The sequence below is a fragment of the Neodiprion pinetum genome, chromosome 1, assembly GCF_021155775.2.
Source record: "Neodiprion pinetum isolate iyNeoPine1 chromosome 1, iyNeoPine1.2, whole genome shotgun sequence".
Lineage (NCBI taxonomy): Eukaryota > Metazoa > Arthropoda > Insecta > Hymenoptera > Diprionidae > Neodiprion > Neodiprion pinetum.
Window position 1 is genome coordinate 9,582,833 of NC_060232.1, and position 20,362 is coordinate 9,603,194.

At 38.1% G+C, this 20,362-nt stretch overlaps 2 protein-coding genes and 1 non-coding gene across 5 annotated transcripts in view; all 3 read right to left on the bottom strand.

The window, feature by feature from the left end:
* PH4alphaEFB (prolyl 4-hydroxylase subunit alpha-1) overlaps nucleotides 1-17,186 on the bottom strand; it is a 144,037-nt gene extending 126,851 nt beyond the window's left edge. Inside the window, exon 1 of one of the 3 annotated variants that reach the window (XM_046609106.2) lies at nucleotides 16,879-17,186. The gene's annotated coding sequence lies outside the window, so the exon portion shown is untranslated. The remainder of the gene's footprint in view (nucleotides 1-16,878) is intronic. The other 2 variants (XM_046609105.2, XM_046609108.2) reach the window with 2 other exon arrangements.
* On the bottom strand, nucleotides 16,222-16,324 carry TRNAY-GUA (transfer RNA tyrosine (anticodon GUA)). The gene is made up of 2 exons: nucleotides 16,288-16,324; nucleotides 16,222-16,257 (listed from the first exon to the last, which is right to left on the bottom strand). It is a non-coding gene; the product is annotated as a tRNA-Tyr (tRNA).
* Nucleotides 17,187-18,260: 1,074 nt separating the features above from the next.
* LOC124210780 (translation machinery-associated protein 16) lies at nucleotides 18,261-20,126 on the bottom strand. Its single transcript, XM_046609118.2, has 5 exons — nucleotides 19,874-20,126; nucleotides 19,692-19,783; nucleotides 19,428-19,568; nucleotides 19,199-19,347; nucleotides 18,261-18,577 (listed from the first exon to the last, which is right to left on the bottom strand). Exons 1-5 carry the CDS (start codon nucleotides 19,874-19,876, stop codon nucleotides 18,276-18,278), a joined length of 687 nt encoding a protein of 228 aa, XP_046465074.1. The 5' UTR covers nucleotides 19,877-20,126; the 3' UTR covers nucleotides 18,261-18,275.
* Between the last annotated feature and the right edge of the window lie 236 nt (nucleotides 20,127-20,362).

The following is a 20,362-nucleotide window of genomic DNA, read 5'->3' on the forward strand; positions in this document are numbered from 1 at the left end:
ACGTTGGATTAACAACACAGTATAAGGTTTGCATGACGAGACCAATGGTGATGTCTCCATATATCCAAGTCCACGTATCGCAAATGTGAAAAAAAAGGGCTTAACCTCTTGACGAAGCAACGAGAAAATATCACTTTACACAAACATTTTTGTTCGAGGCCTGCACTGCAGTTAAATCAAATGAAATCTGACTACATTCGGAATGTAAAGCACATACGAAGCGTTGGTAGGGATTGCGTAGTGGCAATATGCAATAAATTGCATTACTAATATCCTGTTATTTATTGGATAGAATTAGGCATGATTAATAGAGAATCTAGCGGAGTTTAGGGGGTGCAGTGTTTGGTGTCCGATAACTGCTTGGTAGGTATACAGGACGTAGTTCAAAGGAATTGCATGCGGCTAATGCGACGCGACATCGCGCTCACAATCAGAGTCTGTTTTCGTCACAGTCGCTGAAAAGTAATTATTGACCGTCACTGCTAGGAAAACAGAATTGGCAGATCGGTGACTACCCATGATGGACACCGCTAGTTTTTCATTTGAACAATCCTCAGCCGCGAACACAGAAACTTGCAGGCTAAAAGTGAACAAAACATTGCAAAATGCAGTGGGTAGATAGATGATGGTGAAACATTGTGCACCGAATTAGCGTCGTTTACACCTATCAACTTAACATTTTAATATTGTTCCGACATATATTATTATATATTTTTAACATCATATATCTACCATAGCCTTTCCCATTTTCAGGAAGTTTTGATCGCTGTTTTTGTACGATAATAGCTTCGATTGAGGATCCGTGCAAAATATGTGAGGAATCGGCGACACTTTTTTCCACAGTGGTTGGAAACTTTTTCTGTTCAATGTGCGAAAATTATTAAGTACGCTGATTATAATCAACGGAATGTCGTTACGAAAATAGTCTCTCCGTGGAGTTATTGGAAAGGGTTAAATTTTCACCGCGTCAAATTAAGTATGTAACGAAATTTCGAGCCAATTTCCGCTCGTCCATTAAACCCCATCGCCGGTGAAATTCGTACATTTAGTTCAATGCCTCGGCACTCTTCGAAGAATATATCTATAAAAGTTTCACAAGCTGAACTCTCGACTCCTTCGTAACACCCGGCGGGCGTATTCTGGAATTGAAATGACGTTTTCCATCCGGATGAAATCGCAACCAATATCCAAGTTCTGAAAAGCAGTTGCGATTAGCCAAGATATTATTTATAATTAGGTACGCATCCTGACAAAACACTCCGTATTTCACGGATCTATCAGCTCTACGCGTCATAGTCGGATTACAATTTGCAATACCTGCAGCCTGTCTTTTGCTGTAACTCTACTCGTGTCACAGGGATTATAATCCCATTTAATTAGCTCTGAAAGCTGGAGCCTACAGCGATGAGCTGCTTTCCGCCCAAACACAAACCGTCCCAACATCACCCGACAGCTTTTACCGCTGAAGTTCGTTACTGCCAAAATTTAAATTTTCGCCAGTGTTCAGTTGTTGCAGAAAAAACGTAATTGGCTGCCAATCATTTTCCGTCCGACTGAATTGGCCTCGACTGCAACCTGTTAACGTACCTTGTTAACAAAACTATTCAATTCGTTTTTACATACGTCGCGTTAATACTCGAGAGAGGCGATTGGAAGTCTTTATAGTATCACGACCATAGAAAATATTATAGCAGAGAAGGAGTTTTCGTCACGGAAAATTGATCGGAGAAAATTGCGAAAACAGTTAGTTTCGTGTTATGAGAAAGTGGAAGAAAGACCTATATCAGTGAAGCTGAAAAGGTGGTAACTTTCCCGGTTTTACGGGGGTTGCCTTCCTGGTTTAACCGCTCGTTTACCGAGAGTCCGAAGCTTCGCAAGCTCGGAGGAAGTGCGCGAGTACGTTTGTGAGTGCGTGGTTCCTGGCATCAGCGAATAAGAGAACGGAACCTTCCAAGCCGAGGATACCAAAGTTGGAAAAGTTTATACTGTTGAAGGAAACGTCGCAGCAACGAAGTCATCTCAATGCAAATGCATTCTAGTGGAGCATCCGGAATGTATATAATACAGAGGTGTATCAAGATACAGCGGAAATAAAGGAAAAATCGAAAGCGCCTCGCAAAGATAAATTCGAATACAAGTACGAGTCGAGGTTCGTACACTGAGAGAAATTTTTAGTTCCCGTTACCGCTCAGTCTTTAAATATTTTCATTTTTTACAACCACCGAAAAATATAGTTCTAGGTATGAAATGAAAATTAGCTTTCTAGCTGTTACCGGAAAATCTAGTATCCGTTACTATTCTTTCTCATTACGATCACTGTTACTATATTTTCTTGTAACAGTTGCGAAAATTCAATGCTTGCGCAACGATAAATTGACGTTGCATTATTCTAGTTACTGTAACGAATGAAATTTTCCTCAGTATACAGAGACTGCGAGAACAGTGGAAAGTGAGATTCCTCGTCATCGAAAGGACGGATCACGACGCTGCTCTTAGTGACTGGTTCCAGGGTTGGTCGGTGTACCGTCTGCTGCGATCTCGGCGCTTTGGCGAGGATCTGTACCGTCAGCTCTCCAGGGGAATCCAATAGAGCTTCAGACCCCAGGATGCACAGGATTGCACCAAGTTCTCGAAATTGAAAAATTCAAAGGATTTCAACCAGTGCCGGCTACCCGGCTTCCGGGTGATGCAGTGTTACGGATCGAAAGTAGGTACGTCAGAAGACCTCGGGGAAAAAAATTATTCCAAAAGTGCACCTATCGACGGAATCGAAGCTCAGAACTCGAAAAAGTTTAAAGCATCAAACATATAAGCTCACATTCCTCAATTTATCGAATACGCCGTAGCTTGGATGTCTAAATTCCGAAATGCGTGTGATGAAAAAAGTGAGCCAAGGAAATTCTTTTTGCAAACGTACTGCTAAATATTTCATAACGTAGGTATACCTACATGCGCACAGAAATACTTCGGAGCTTTGTGCCATTAATCGACGAAGATTCCATTCCTCTGGAAATATTTTACTTTCGATTTTTTTTTTTTTTTTTTTACGCATTACCTCGAGCACATTACTATAAAGCGTATCGATCAATCATTTGAGATTTTTACCGAATGTTTTCCTCAAAAATTCCACAGCAAGAGGGGGAAAAATAAGGAAATCGTAAAAATCGGAAGAATTCACCTACCGCCATAATCCACGCCGCAGGTATGTATACATATTGTGAAATTCCTCTCATGTATAGGTATACGCATACTTCGCACTCTGAAGTGAAACATGGAGAGTGTTTGCAGCTTGAAATCGGCCGGGTTCGGCTTATATCGTGACACTGCGTCCCTCAGAATCTTTCATTGTAGAGGAATTTAGATTCCCGGTGTGATTCTTGGTTTGGTACACGGAGAGCGGAACAAATTAACTTCAACAATTACGGTGATGAACCGGAAAAATTCAATCCCGTTACAACTTTTTTCATTAAAAGTGCAGTTAGTATATTATTTTTTACTAGTTATACAGTAGGCGCATTTGGCACTTTGGAATAAATGTTGATTCAACATTATGGCATACAAGAGTTTTCCTTTTCAATACGAGTCGGATAGTCGAATTGTTGAAAGTAGTTCAGTTGTGAATTTTTTTCTCAGATTAATGCTCGCTAAACCTCGCAGCTTTTTTTCAACATTATCACCCTTGCAATAAAATATATACTGAGAATGCGTCTAAAACAAGTGTATTTTAAATTTTAAATGGGGAAAGAGTTGAGATAAGAGTCTGAAAAAATTAATTAAGAACTTGATTCGGGGGGCGTTCCAGAAAAAAATTCGTCAACACCTTAACAATGTACGTGATGTATGAAAATTTTCATACACCCGTCATTTCTTGGTGTAAATTCAAGGTGGTTGAATGTTTTTTCTTGTGTTTTTTTAGTACCTAATTAGCATCGGGATTTTCTTTGCGACGGAACACATTCAGCTGCAGCCTTTATTACGTAAACAGTCTGAAGTTGAAATTTATAATGAGGGTTCAAAGTTCACTCGAGTCGCATCAGGCAAAGGAAAAATCGCTTACTTAATGCGAGGTGAATTGTATTAAATTCTGGGTCAAATTTATGCGACTGCAAAATTTTTGTTGCTTTCTTCACATCCTGATTGCTTTTCAATTCGTTCTCATCATTCATTTTCACGATAAGCCTCGGCAGAATGAGCTTTTTAATACAGAAATTTCAACTTGGCCTGACGGGATAAGTGTTTTGTTGCAGGAAGAAGTTTTTCTTCTTTCACATCTTCGTTCAAGTATAAAAACAAATCGACGAGTGTTGGCGGGTTGTTTTCAGCCCGACGAGATTCGTCGAGTTTTTTCTATGTGCAATGTTGAGTGTCGCGTGAAATAACAGATTCTCCGTTTTCTCGCGTTGCGAGGAAGTAAATCAAAGAAGCAAAAACAAAGTTCAGACTGCGGAGAGAAGAAAAAAAAGAAAAGAAAAGGGTAAGCAGCATATTCACCCGTTAATTGAAAATCTTTGTCAATAGTAATAATTAATTACTGCCACGTAAAATAATCATAATCACACAACCCCGGAAGGATGATAATTACAACTCCAACTCCGAAATGAATTCGGAAAACAATTCAGTTAAGTCGTAGCCTTCCTACGTCAATTTTTATCGAAGCTAATTGTAAACACCTCTTAACAATTTGTACGTACATGAAAAATTGTAGAATACAGTAGAGAATATTCGCTCGAGCGAATTCATCTCCCCGCGATCAATATCGCGAGTCTAACGGCATGTCCATCATTCGAATATCGTGAATAGTTGAGAGACTCGTTTAAAAAAATATATCTGACTTCATGTAGCGGTACATGAATTACCCAAGACTGAATATCAAAATTTTTTAAATATTAAAACAACAAGTATCGAACGATCATGATCGACTGTTTTCGTTCTTTCAAAAAAAATAATTCTCCAAATGTTGACTGACAATTTTCAAATTTGTACATGTAATGAACTTTTAAAAGAATAACTTGCCTAACAAATTCGTTGTACTTGCCCAATCAACTAACGAATTCCAGTCTTATAAGATATTATTATAGTTAACGCCCCCATCACATGAAAATTACAAAGGTTTGTGACAAGACTGAAATGCTATTTATGTGTTACTTTTGGCCCAAGATTTTAATTTAATAAGAGTTGAGATTAAATTGGGAATTGTTTTTGGCTTGATGTGAAACCATAGCTCTTAGAATAGTATAAGGGTTACACATTTGTAGCATTTCGTTTTACACCAGTGATAAGCTCATAAGAAGCTCATAATTCGCACAAACAAATTTGCCAATTTTTTTAGTGAAAATCGCGTTTTTGACTTTCCAGTGTTACCAAAAGTTGAAAAATCAATAATAAAAAAAAAAAAAAAAAAAAAAAAACTCGACAGCGTTACCCGGGGAAACTCATAAACTAATAAAATCAATTTGACTTTTTGATTTCGGATGACCCAGTGATGAGTTACAACCGTCACCGCAAAAAAACTTTTTCATTGCGACGTCTCCGGAGATTTGCTGCCAACGGCTTAGTTTTTAATATTTTTCACTGAAATTTTCAGAAAATATTCTTGAAATGTTACTCTACAATACTGTAATCAGTTAATTTAAAATACGTTGACTGTATCTTGTAAAAAAAGTGTTCAAAAAAGTGTCTTTTTTTTTCACCAAATTAACGATACTCCCCCCCGTCCGCCGCTAAATGAAAAATCAATCCTTAGACCGCCATTAAATGAAATATTGCAATTGTCTAAAAAGTACCCAAAAGGCATGCGTATGAGTCACAGGCTTTGCAGTGGTTCCCGTATTCCCCTAAAAGTACCCTATTTTTTTTTGCCGCGCACTATAAGCACTCTAATCGTGAAACTGAAGGTGTTTCCCCTAAATGTACTTTGAAGCATACCATTTCCTCTTCAAGACCACCCACTTTGATCGATGAAATACCTCATGAAATACCACAAAAGTACCCACGGGACAGGGGGGGAGGGGGGGGGGCAACGTAACGTGTTGAAACTTTACAGTGGATATCTACTTATCATTCGTATCATGAATAAATTGAACGAATGTCTGAAGTGTATTGCGAGATAAATACGACGAGAAAAATACGAGGGAGAAATTTTTCAGAATGCGTAGAGGAAGTCACAGCTCATACATGGGCACGAGTAGCGAAGCGTCAAGTTTACACATTCTTTTGCAAAGTGGCTAGATGAGGGACCACGTAAGAGGCAGTAGAATGATGGAAGCGTTTCGTCCTGGGGTAGTTTTACCTCCTTCTCAGTTCTGACCAATTTCTTATCCCCTTTACTGACACCCCTTTACCACAAACCCAGTGAACCTCGCTCCGTCGTTCCAAGTACTTACTTCCCCCTTTAGCCATTTCTTTTCGTTTCTGCATCAAGTCTCGGATTTCGACAATTGAACGGGGTTAGTTCAGAAAATTTCCAGCCCTCCGCTACCAAACATTCCTTGCGTGTACACTTTCATCGGAAAAGATTAATGTATTACCATAATTTAAATCTTGTTGGAAGGAATTTCTGATCATATCAAAAAAGGGAAAACTCGGTGTTATCGAAATTTCACCAAAGTTCCCCTTCAACAACGTAATACCGAGAGTTGTAAGTTCGAACCAGCATGAAGAAAGACGCTCGGAATGCACTTGTACCGTTTCGCACCAAACGATTTGACTTAAACGATTGCTTATTTGAAAGAGCGCAGTTTCGAGTGTACGAAATAATGCTGCGCTTGGATTTTTCAAATTTCTTACTTGTACCCTTTTGGCACTGATCCCCTCAATTCTTTTTTCTGGTAAAAAGACGATCAATTCAGTGGCAAGCATCAAGTCTTGCTTCCAAGGAAAGTACGTCGGACAAAACAACGACAAACTTCTGCTGTTGGTTCGAAATTTTTCCTGAACCAACCACAGCAGGATATCAGTCGGATTGTGGGCCGTATAATCTAGGATTCAGACACACAGTCGAGGATAAATCATTTGCCATGAATCATCGAATCTACAATCGTCAGTGCGTAGAATTTACAGTAGCATTTCGTATGACGCAGATTTTCGCTGCGGTTGATCAACTCAAAAAAGTAGCTGTATCAAGCCGTAGCCACCACATTCGAAAATCGACATATTTCCTATAAGATAATTGAGGGCTAATTAACCGATAATTAAATGTTCTACTTTCGACGTAAATGTTCCAAGGTAAAGATGAAAAAACTATGGCGGTGTCACCTTGAAAAGAGAAACATGGAACCGTCACGCCAAAAAACAACGAGAAGGAAAAAAAATTTCGAAAAAGAATTGAAGCCAGAATAAAAGGCCCATTAAATGGCATATCTTCGAATTAATTGCTCCACATTAAAAAAAAAAAGAAAACCTGTTTTGGTGCCACCTCGAGATAAATCTGGAACCACCACACCAAAAATAACGGGATCAAAAAGAAATGTCGAAAAACCATTCGAGCCAGAATTAAAAGCTCATTAAAGGTTCCACGAATCCAAGAATGAAAAATTTTCTGAAAGTCACCCCTGCAGGGCGAGAACTCCCCTAAACGAGAAATCGGTGTAACTCTTTGACTGAACAAGTTAAGAGAGTTCCGAGAGGCGTTAAAATTACTGTGAAATTAAAGGCTCTCGGTACACTGCCCGTGCGAAATAAATGCTTCACCCCCAAGGGGAGAACCACCCCCGAACTCGACATATCGGTCTAACTGTTTGATGAAACAAGTTAGAGAGCTTCGAGAGGCGTCGAAATTACTCTAGAATTAAAGGCTCTAGATATATCGCCCGTGCGAATTATATGCTCTACCCCCGAACCCGAAAAATCGGTGTGTCTCTTTGACGGAACAAGTTGGAGGGTTTAGAAAAGCGTCAATCGAAATTACTTTACATCAACAAGCTCTTTACCGGAGAGTTCAAAAGTCCACGTTTCGGAGAATCTACTAAAGTTTGGAAGTGATTCTGCCATGTGTTAGTTTTCAGATTTTCAGATTTCCATTACTCGAAATGATACATAATCGAATTGACTCGAATGATGAAAAAATTGACAATAGCACAAAATCAAGGAAAAATCGAGAGAGAAATTTTAGTGAATTTTTGGAAACACCAAGTTTCTCATTGTTTGGTTGATTGTAGTTAGTTTCCGTGAACGTTCGAACACGTAATTGTGTCCCATAAATATTCTCAGAATAATTTGCTAATTTAGCATCTTCAGTAATCATACGACCTCTTTATAATTCAGAAATCGGCAAAGTGATTAATTTCAGAGATATTTTGTTTACATATTATTAATTGTTTATCAAGTTGCAAACATAGTTTGACAGAATTGAAATTGTTTTTCAAATCGATATTAGTTGAGCATATAGTTATGAATAAATTAATAATAATATTTGCATATTGATGATTTTCAATATTTCGAAAATCTATAATTGAAATTATTCAATTTAACACCACATGATGAGTGATAAATTGCTTCCAATAAATCTATCTTTTTCAGAAAATTGGTCAATCGGTTAAGAAAAAATAAATTATTTCATAATATAACTTATTGGAAAGTCGATTATTAATTTTTTGAAAAATAGTCGATTACTGAAGAATGATTTGCTAATTATTGAAAAACTTAGTGATGCAAAAGGTAAAATTAGGCTAATTTTTGTAAAAATGGTCAATCAATGAAGAGTTATTTTCGTAAAAAAATCGAGTTTACGTTTAAAAACTGTGTTATAGGAAGAAATTGTTATTCATACAGGTATAATATTAAACATAAAAAGATGCTACGATATGCTAAACCCTCTGTGTAGTCTCGTCTTGCTCATTTTCCATACAACCAGTCACGGAATGCAAATAGCGATAAAAGTTCTCGAGTTTCTTCGAAAGTTCCATTCGACTATATAATAGAATGAGATTTACTACGCAAGTGTTTCCCATTTACCACAAAAGTTTTGTAGATCAGAAAACGAATACTGGAAACTACGCGAAGTTCAGGAATTTCAAGAAGCGTATAAAAATTAGAAAATTCAATTATTCATTTCTAATATTTTCCCGGTTAGTAAAATTTGTATTACTTTGATTGAAAATCCGATTGAAAAATCGATAGAATTTCTACACTACAGCTATACTATTTTATTGATACGACGGAATTCTGTTAGAAAAATCAAGAAACGTCTTATTTTCTTCTATTTGTTAATAACTCAGGCTAACGATTGTGAAACAGTTTTCTCATCGATACGAAAATAACAAGTCTTTCGAATAAAATGAATCGAAGAATTTCAATCGGACAAAAAAACTCCAAAAATGCTTATTTTCCATTGCCTGATTGCTGTTATTTGATATTGAAATATTACTTCTATGTATTATTAAAAATTACAGGTTATGAGTCGCAAACCATCGACAACAAACATGAATTTTTGTAGAGAGTATGTCAGAAAAAAATTAAAATATGGCTACCTGTGAGAGTTTTACAAATTATTAAGAATTCAGCCTTACGGATTCCCTTAATAGATAAAATTTCCGTCGGCGATTTTAGCATCAGTGAACGAAACGGTTGAGCAGCGATCGGCAAACTTGCAGGTCGCATCGGTAACCGCATGACATCAAAATCGGTAAGACGGGAAAAGCAAAAATACTGCAACTCTTAATTCTAGAATATGCCTTGCGCAGTACAAGAAGCTTTTTACACACGCATCGAATCTTTTCCGTGGTTTAAAGGCTGATTCTATTTTCCTCAGCAACAACTCTACATGCACAAGTGTTCCGGTCAGTATAATTATGACGGATACGCGTATCTCCTTCCTTCGAGCGGAAGTTCCTGCTATATTTCAGAGACAGGCAGCATACCCGGTAGCGGGTGCAAACGGTCGGGTAACACGAGGTAATAACGTCAGGGGTTTATGATATGTACACTTACGACCTTTGACCCAGCTTATGCCGGCGCTATTTACGACGGTCGTTGCGCGATGTCATTTTGTTCGTCAAATAGGAAACGGAGCGGGATCCGAATGAAAAGATTCATGCATGCGTATGTGTCTGCCTTTGTCGGTGTATACACCTAGATGATCGCTGTCTCTTAGGTGCGTATTTCCTCTCTATGTTACACTGAGAGAAATTTTTAGTTCCGGTTACCGCTCAGTCCTTGACTATTTTCATATTTTACCAGAATCGAAAAACATAGTTCTAGGTAGAAAATGAAAATTAGCTTTCTAGCTGTGACCGGAAAATCTAGTATCCGTTACTATTCTTTCTCATTATCATCACTCTTAATATATTTTCTTGTAACTGTTGCGAAAATTTAATGCTTGTGCAACAATAAATTCATGTTAAAGCCTTGTTTAGCTAAAAAAGTAGAGTAAACCGAAGAAAATGATTTTGCGTTGCAATTACCAAAAAAGTTTTATTAACGATACCTGTTTTACTGAATTTTTCTAGTTACTGTAACAAATGAAATTTTTCTCAGTGTATACAGAGTTCTTTCTTATTTTTTATTGTTTCTTTTCATTTACGTGTTATTTGATCGGAAAATGGAAAAAATATAATTGGTACCTCTAAATATGAATGTTAAAAGCTCATATTTGGCTAGAATATTCTGTTTGAGGTGCTGTACCGAAATTTTGACGCGCGTTTGAATAATAAAAATTATTTTTTTCTGTGAACACCCTGTCATAGGTAGGCACATTATATCATCGTCACTGTCTTTCGACGCAAGTTTTTATAAATTTTGTCAGATGCGACATCGACAAAGGAGAACAGAAAACATAGCACACAGATTAAGTTGAAAAACACAACTTTCGCGAAACTTTCACCCATTTACTGCTGCTGCAGAGGTGGATGAAAACTGGTAGAACGTCCCCCTGGTGCACTCGACTCTGTGACAGCTTGGAAAACTTGTTGAGATGTAAATAATACTCATTTATCTTACGAGAATAATAAGCCGAAAACTTATTCACATCCTCCCATTCACGGTGTGAGCGTCGAGTAGAAAATCTAGAATTTTTTTCAAAAGGAATTACTTTGCTTTTCAAAAAATAAAGCTTAACTAGATGACCAAAGTATCTGTTTGATTATGTATATTTCATACATTTGTCAGTACAAACAGTGATTACGGTACATCAGGATAAATAAATTATCTAGCTTAGTTTCACCGGCTTAATGGAAAGACATATAAATTCAGCATTGAAGTATAGTGTCTGTGACAAAATCGATGAAATACCCTGAAAATTGTGTTGGAATTGATAAACTTCTTGCTATTAGTCGAACGGTATCGTTTGAGCAAAAGGTTCCGCGTTGAGATTTCAGTTAGCTTGCAGATCGACAATAATTTTGAAAGTCTCGTAAGACTTTTCACTCCTTTAGTCATTGTTAGATATTTCATTATTGTTCAGGGTCGTAGTCCCTTCAGCGCATGGCAGAATTATCTTGCCAGATTTGGGACCTTTGTCTTTTCTATATGGCTTAACCCGACTTGTGATTTACCTTCCACGATAGTCCGAACCGTAACGGAATATATAGATTAAAGTAACACTATTTATATTGAAAAAATTGCGTCGGTACGCAAAAAATATAATGTGTAATACCTGTGTATAGGCGATAGTTGAACGAGCGTGGCTTGCTCCAGGAACCGAACTACATCTTCCGCACTTTCACACAATATACTATTTCCTGTAGGACGATTGCAATCTTTTTGGAATCGCAACCTCTGACACCTAACGAAATATTGACACTAGGACGTTGATAGATAGATAGACCCATGCATATACTATTTTCTAGTTTTCACCAGAAGTTCACGCGTCAACGAGTAACGAGGCTAATGAAATCTAGGAACGTAGCAATATATCAATTGCACAATAAAGTGGAATAACGTAAACCACGCAGTGGGTTATAACACGGAGTCAGTTACAAGCATACCGTACCACCTAATATTTACCTGACCAATATGCGAAATTCTTATTATCATGCAAATTGAACGACGCTGGGGGATTTCGCGAGAGTAACGAAACCGGCGATTAAGCCGTTATAACGGTTATACGTAGTAAAATTATAACGATGAACTTCGGCGTAATCAGTGTCGCATCGAGTCGTGGATTCGTTGCCACGTTCAACTCCATTGCAGTTGAAACCCAAAAGCCACGAACAAATTCAAGAGCTACGGATGTCGCAGTCAAACTGATTGTGAGGCCGATTAGTTCATCCCTCTTGGATTCTTAGGTATCGAAATGTTTTCAGAGCAATAGAACCAAATTGGGTCTTTAGACCTTCTACAATTTTTTACTTACACCTGTTTTCTTTCGCGTTTTCCGCATAATCTTAAAATATGAAGAAAAAACTCTCAATCAACGAAAAATTACAGATTGTGTGGAAATTTGAATGTTCGCTGAATTCCGATAGCCAAATTATATTGCATTGAGCTGACGGGTATTACCGACAACTTGTCTTTCTTATCAAAGAATTGGGTAAAACCCAAATTATTGTTTAAAATTAACAAAGTAGATTTTTCCTCATATGTTTCGTTATATCATTAAATAATTTCAACCTTGTCAAATTGAATTGACCGAAACAAACGATTAGTAAAATATTTGCGGTAGTTCATTGGTTTTAAATCGAAGTACAAAAAGGAACGTCAGTAAAAAAAACTCGTGAATCATAGGACTCCAATATATTTCAAGTGAATTTTTTTCAGCCATCCGATAAGAAACGTCAGGTATAATTCCTAACAAAGCTCTGACTCGTTCCTGCAGCGCAACCAACAACCGATAAACTTTATCACACATTTGATTGGCAGAGGTCAACGAAACACCCGTATTATTTAGGTATCACATATTTTCGCCCAGACATCATTTACGTACGTGAAATAAATTTTTTTTCATAAGTGATGATTAGCCACCCGGCCGGCTTGAATCATTAGCCGTAACGCGCATCTCCATTTTAAGGGCGTTGGTAACAAACAGGATAATTATGACTCTACCTATATTTACGCGTTGACTTCCACGATGGATTTATTGGTACCGGAGTACAGGCTGCAGCTAGGACATCAATCACGGAGGATAATGTTCGAACTGAGGGAACAATTTGAAAATTATACGTAACCAACGTCGACGCACATGCAGGAATATATAATCCAGACACGATAGTTTAACGCGCGTTACACACACGTACGTATGTGAATACATGAATTGTAGATATGAGAACGACCGCCGGTGCACGCGTACAAAACCGACAATGAACACGATGCCGGCATAATATATAATAATATGATATTCGATACGCTTATAGCCTGTTCCGCAGCTTCGTTATTCCACGTTGGTTATTTTGATACCAGAAAACGCAGCTACAACCCCGGAATACCGGAATACATATATCAGCCAATACGTCATTTCCCCGGAATATTACGAGCTATGTACCGTTCGTGAAAACGGGTGTAATCGAGCGTACATCGAGTTACAGGTACGTGGGCATGCCGCTACTAGTTAGTTTTCGATACTTTGTAATTTTACTTAATACTAGTTGCACCGTGTTGCAATTCATATTTCCGAATTTGCGAGTCTGTTTCGCCACCTCTTTACGCGAGTATTGAATTCGCAATACCTTTCGCGTTACACGAAACCCTGTTGTTAAATCAAAGACAGGAATTAAAAAGGCCCGCAACTGCCCGAAAGACATTTTTTTTCCAAAATAGAGACAAACTTTTTTCTTTGCTGCGTAATTATTTGTCATAGTTATTGAAAAACGCGGGAATCCTGAGGGAATTTGGGATCCTGATTTTAGTAAACAACCTGATGCAACAAACATTTTAAATTATTTGTAAGATATCGGGGAAGAACTGTGCTGTCGGTAAATTGTTTTGAGTCAATTACGCGAATACAAAATTACGGAAAACTCTGTGCAAACTGTAAGGCTTTCGTTACTTCGCAAGGAATCGATGTACGGTAAAAAATATGTTTTAAAACTAAGTATCGCTTCAAGCAACGCATCGTTTTGCCGTCAGTTGTCACAGCGCCTTATTTTCGTTTTCAATACGCCTATCGTTTTGCGATAATAAGAATATTTCACAAAAGGATTAAGTTATTGTGAAACAGAAAAATTTACATTTTCGATAATAAATTGGGAACAAAATAAAAATTGCACCGATCGAGAGCAAAATCACTGAAAACCGTTCGTCGATACGCTTTCGCGAAGACGAGAAAAAACAAAGACCAAGGCTGAAAATGATGTGTTATCTTCTCAACATTTATTTCTCACAATATTTCGATGTTTTTTGAACCACAGCATAGGGAACATAAACTTAAACCCTATACTGCATACATCGCGGAGTAAGCGAGAGCAAGCATAGATAAGAATATTATACAGTACAATATCTTGTAAGAAATATCGGTTCCACTTTGCGAGCTTCCATTACTACGGATCGCATTAGCGATAGGAACGAACAAAATTACGAATCCTTTCGTCATACTTGGAGGGGGGCGCTGTATGTTTTTTCTTTTTTACTCGTCGCTGTTTTCTCGACCTCTTTTTTATTATTATTGTTGTTATTATTATTATTATCATTGGGATTGTTTTTTGTTCTCGAATGTTTTGTTCAGCTCTGTTCACACTCACTTATCTAGTAATCATCACACCAGGTAATTCCTGTGAAGCCAGCAGTATATGATTTTTTTGAAAATTGCTGCAATCAAAATGTCGAAGTTAGTAATGTCTGATGTTCACATTTTCAGAGCAACTGAATGGCGACGGAACTTGATTTCTTTAAATTTTTGACAAATGTTTTAATCTCTAATGCAAGCCAGCCTGGTATAAAAAAAAGACGCGTCATATCATTCCTTAGAAAAGCGTCATAGCGAGAGAATGAAAAATATAAAATGAAATGAAATGGCACTTTTTGATTCAGTGGCGTGGAAAATCGAAAGGTCGATTTAAGCCGATTTGACGCTAAAGTAAGTTCCAGAAGCAACATCAAACAGATAGTCTAATGATTATGTTCTGCTATTATATCATGTGCAAAATTATCGTGTTGGGTCGATATCCGAGTAAAGAATGGGATAGGTCGAATGTGGTTAATTTCATGTTCAACTATGACGTACAAAACACACACTTACTCTGGGAAAAAGCACACAGGTTTCGACTACAAAGATAATACAGAATTCATTGTTTCTGATAAACTATTCCGCAAATTGAATTAGTAATTAGTCAATTTGCATATCCATTTTTCACAGTGAAAATCTTTGCGGTGAATGTCGAAGATGATAAATTTTCATCTTTTATTCCTGCGCTTTAAAAATATGAAAAAGAATGCCTGTACTTAATTTTCACTCGAGTAAAAATAAGCTAAATTTGAATGTCCTGAAAAATGAAATGTATTCATTGGAATGGAAATACTTCACGATGATACAACGTGAAAGAGCTACTTATATAAATGTTGCATATCTGTATGAGGAGGGTTTAAACCTGGGAATGCTGTAGGGATCTGCTCTGAGACTGATGTATAATAAAAGGACAATAGAATACAACAAATAGGTCGAAGCAGGTCTGTCGACTGAATCCGGTGTACTCAAGTATCGATAAAATATTTACGAACAGTGATGTATACCTACCGACTCCCGGGAACTTAGCGTCTCGAGTTAAAACCTCCAGGCATACTTTTTAACCGGAGGGAATTTTATCCCCGATTTTCTCGGCGCATAGCTCTTTCAAAACGCAGCAAAAGACAAGTCCATAGAGAACATGGTATCGCGGTTAGTAGTAATGACAAAAAATCGAGCATCTACTTGAAACTATTATATAAACAAAGTTATAAAGTAATGAACATGCTTACACGTTAATTTCTGTAAATTCTTAGTCTTTCTCTACGTAAACAATATGAGCCATACGTCATCATATATATATGGAGTGAATGACGTTACGGTAACGATTCATGCTGAGGAGAAACCGTAATTTCGCAATTTTGGAACTGTTTGAAATTCAGTAAGCCGTTATAAAACAAAACGTATTCATATTTTGCAATTTTAGTTCCCTCAAAATCATTGTAAAACGAAGGAAATAGTGATTTTTCCCAATATTTCCGTACGATAACATTACCAACTTCAACCTCGTCATACGTCTCATTTGTCAGCTTGATAAATAACAGTTACACGATGAAAAGAAAAAACAATACTTCACGGAGAAAGAGAGAAGAATCCACCGAAAAAAAAAAGAACAAAACAAAAATTTTTAATCCTTCGAGCCGGATTTGAACCAGCGACCTATGGATGTCTCTCACTTCGAGTCGTAACTCAGCCAACTACAGTCCACCGCTCTACCAACTGAGCTATCGAAGGTCTTGTCGAATTATAGCGAGTATTTGGTATTGAAGAAAGTTAAAACAATGAGACTAGAAAAAAACACGAATATTAATGTGCAACGGTGGCATCAACCGCTCCTGACCTCTCTGTTAAAATCGGTGTGCTTGATGCAGAATTCCCGAATCTCTGGGCACAACGTGAATTCCACGTATCTGTATTTAACAAATAACAATAAATTGTGCTTAACATTGATCGCTCTTGTCGGAGCTATTCGACCGTTAGGACGAACCTGTCAAGACGAGGACGAGAGACGACATTAATGAGCAGATGCTGCGCCTAACGCCTACGAAGAATTCGCTTGATTTCGTAAGCGTACTCGATGACGAATAATCGAAAGGCCAAGTTCATTAACAAGAGCGACACGTGCGCTGTTGTTTGCTATTGGTCGAAGGCGTCGCCTCGACGCTACGTAACGCAAAACAAAGCGCAGCGATTACGTACCGTTTTGACCGACGCACGAAGCGAGCGGTCGAGTTGCAGTTGTTCGAGAGATAACAAACGCGAGGGATATAACCTCGGATTGCACTTACCGGAGGTGAAATTGTCAACGTCTCCGAGATTCGCGCCGAATTTGGCAGCAGAACACCGTCGATGATTCAACGCTGCGACACCCGCCGTTACGTCACTCGTTACTAATTACACTTGCGTGATGATTCGAGGGCGCTTTTGTTGTTTACTCGTGGCACCATAGCACACATTACACCCTTGGGCCGTGCTCGGACGCTCGTGCACGCCGCTCTCGATGTTTTCCTTCGTGAATTCCTACGCCTCGAATAATCACGGGGCCTTTCTGGCCTTGGACAGTCCTGAAAAGCTGAGTCGCCTCGCGTGTCGCCATCTATCGTACCAGACTGGCGTTAAGTCGTGTATGCGTGATAAAATAGGTTAATAATGTTTCGGGTAAGCAACATCTTTACAACAGCGATTGATGAATGCCTGCGCGTTTGCACGGGCAGCTTCGTTTAATGGTATTGCAGTTTTCGATGGTATAGCTTGCGCCTAAAAGCGTTGACCGAAGATATAGACGTGAGCACGTTCAGCCGTGGGCTAATATATCCTCTGGTTAAGCAGGCTGAGTGGTTTCGCGGGTAATTCTATCGTTCGGCACTTGCTGACCCGTCTTACGGGATCCCAGTGTTAAATCGCGGCGGTATGGTAGAACACTATAATTTCGGCCAGGCCCGGCGGCTCCCCTTGCGAGCAGTGGACTTACATTGGAGCTGATTTGTAGGTTAACTATAACAAAGAAGAGAAATATTCAGATTTTCAAACTTTTGCATATTTTTCAACCTTCTACATCCATGTGTACCAAACAATTTTATAAAAACTTTAATTTCTATCGTTTCTCTCGAAAGAAGTGATGTTTAGTTTTGAAAGACCGTAATTTATCCCATAACACACGGGAATTATTTATACAGTAATCTTCAGATTGACTATAATAACGGAATTCCCGTCATCGGGAATTCGTAACATCGTAAACACAATTATTTTTATTTCGACAGAACTACCTTCGATAAGTGAACAATGTTGCATAATAATTATTAAAATCTGTTCAGATAATGAATCTAAATCTTATCTTTTCTATCCCAATATGCCTTCACATTTCTCTTGAAGTTGAAATGCAAGAAACTCAGAAACATGGTACAGATTGCAAAAAAATGACTGAACAGTATATATGATTAATATGTAAGATTCACGAAAAAAATTCGATTAAGCTTGATCGTAAAGTTTTTCAATAGCGCAACGTTCATGCACAATTTCACCATTTCTTACACGGAAATTGCAATTATATTTTACTTGCTTCTTGAGATCGAGAAACAACTTGACGGTAGAACTCAGAAGTGGAAATTTGTATTTTTGCTCAAGCTTGATCGATCGGAACTTCGGGTACAGAAAACAAAATAAGGTGAAATGGTTACTAAAATATTTATTCAACTTCCATAAAACAAGGTTTGTCTTTTTCGCTATGTGCGTCGCTTGTACCACTTCTATTACTCGTTACCTTGTCGTCTGTACTATCTTTACCATGTGTTTCTGCCATCAATTTGTCAAGAGTCTCGTCACCAGACTTTGTCACAGATTTTTTGGCTGGTTTCACGCTATAGCGCATGGCTTTCAGCAAATGATTTTTACCAAACCTTGTGAATTTAAAATTTGGCAAATACCTGAGCTCGCCGTCCCATTTTCGAAGCATTTCACACTGCGCTGGGTTGAATATGTCCGGTATTTCTAAAATTGGTAAAGAAACAATCAGTTTGGCTGAAACTTACAAATACAAACTTAACCCCAGAAAGGTACATTTCCAAATCTGATCACTAATGGTACACATAGGTGTATGCCACCTGTGTTCTTTTAAGTATATGCCATTTCATCTGTAATAAAGATTTTCGAATACTTCGAATACAGAGTTTTCACCAAATCAATAGAAATATCTGTTTAAAAAAACCGATTTACACCATTTTTTGTTATAAGTAAATCGTACTGCTTGAAAACTCGTCAGATATACAATGCAGGGAAGGAAATAGCTCTGCGTAGCAGACACCCAGTGTAGCGTTCTAGGGTAATAATAATACGTTCTATACAACAAAATCACAAACTATCCTTTTCATTGTTGGAAACGAAAGTACTAGATGGTAGAACTTCGAGGAGAAGACTCTAAAAGCTATAAGAATATAGTCGGTAGAATAGTCTAACTGAGGCAATTCAGTTTTGGGATGAAAGGCTGACATGAGTGATTAAGAAAAATTCAGTAGCAGTCTACCGTACATAAAGCTACAATAAATTGAAATTCAATTTCTCTCCGTCGTTGACTCTACTGGACAACATCCATAGAAATGCATCAAGTTTCACCTATCCCACATGTATCGTACTCCGCCTCCTCATTCTTCTTAGTCATGCGTAATATGTCCTCCCTGCTAGCGTGCTGCCTGTTTTTTCTGCCACCGATCGAATGCTTGATACTTATCTGCTCCAATTCTTCATCGTTACGGGCCATGTACCTATGAAAAACCATGAGTATTGTAAAGCAGGAGCTTGTAACTTTACACAGATAATTTAAGATTTAAATTACGGTACAAACTTTTTTACCAACTCATCGGCGAGTTGTGGAGTATAGGGGCAGACGTCAGGCAACATGTTTTCCTGTATCCACAGCATTTTTTCACCAATTAAATTCTGCTTCATGGCATTTCCAAGTTTCAGTTTCTCCCTGTTTGTTATTCTGCGCAATGAAACAGTCTCGTCTCAGTTAGTATTTTTATCCCGCAATTAGTTATAGTGCCAGCGGTTGAAAACGTGGAGAAAGTAATAAGCAGAATAAACTGTTTTGAGACTGCGGAATTACCTTTTTGTCTTTTTCGTTATCGCTATCGACTTTCGACTATTCGGATGCATAACCTTCTTTGCAGAGGCTAGGACTTTCTTCATTGACATCGACTGGAATCAGAAATTAGGAACATGGAGCAATTGTTAGTGTTATCACAAACTCTCACGCTATCAATAAAAAATCACAGAGACTGTATTTACCATTTTAAAACTGATTGCTGCGTGACAAATTCCAACCACGTGTTGTACTCAGCTGTGCTGTGATAAACGCGCCGTCTTGAGTCTTCCGCGTTCCAAATGTCTACGGCGCGTTCCGAAATTAGCTAGCAACGATAAAAACTCCCTAGAACAGAAGCAGAGCTACTCACGAACTCCGCAGCGCAGAAGAGATAAAAAAAAAGTTTGTTGACAGGATTGAGTGCTAATATCAGAACACAGGCAATGTTAGCATAAGGATAATGTCAGCAGTGGGAAGAAGAGCGAACCCGACGTATGGATGACTAGATTGTAGAACACCGATCTCTATTGAGTACATGCTTTTCCCGACAATAGGAGCGGTGAGCTATTACCTCTACTTGTTGTCCCTTCACCTGCCGGATTGAATTGAACTTTTTTTTTATCGCTTGTTGGTCGTTTGGTGGTAAATACCAGACCACTTCTGACGTTTACCGGTTTTCTGTTCATTTACGA

What these genes read in the sequence shown, in the direction of transcription:
- LOC124210780 (XM_046609118.2), bottom strand. An exon ending in ATAACGAAAAAGACAAAAAG is followed by an intron (nt 19,569 to 19,691) that starts GTAATTCCGCAG and finishes TTCATTGCGCAG; the next exon opens with AATAACAAACAGGGAGAAAC. An exon ending in GCCGATGAGTTGGTAAAAAA is followed by an intron (nt 19,348 to 19,427) that starts GTTTGTACCGTA and finishes GGTTTTTCATAG; the next exon opens with GTACATGGCCCGTAACGATG.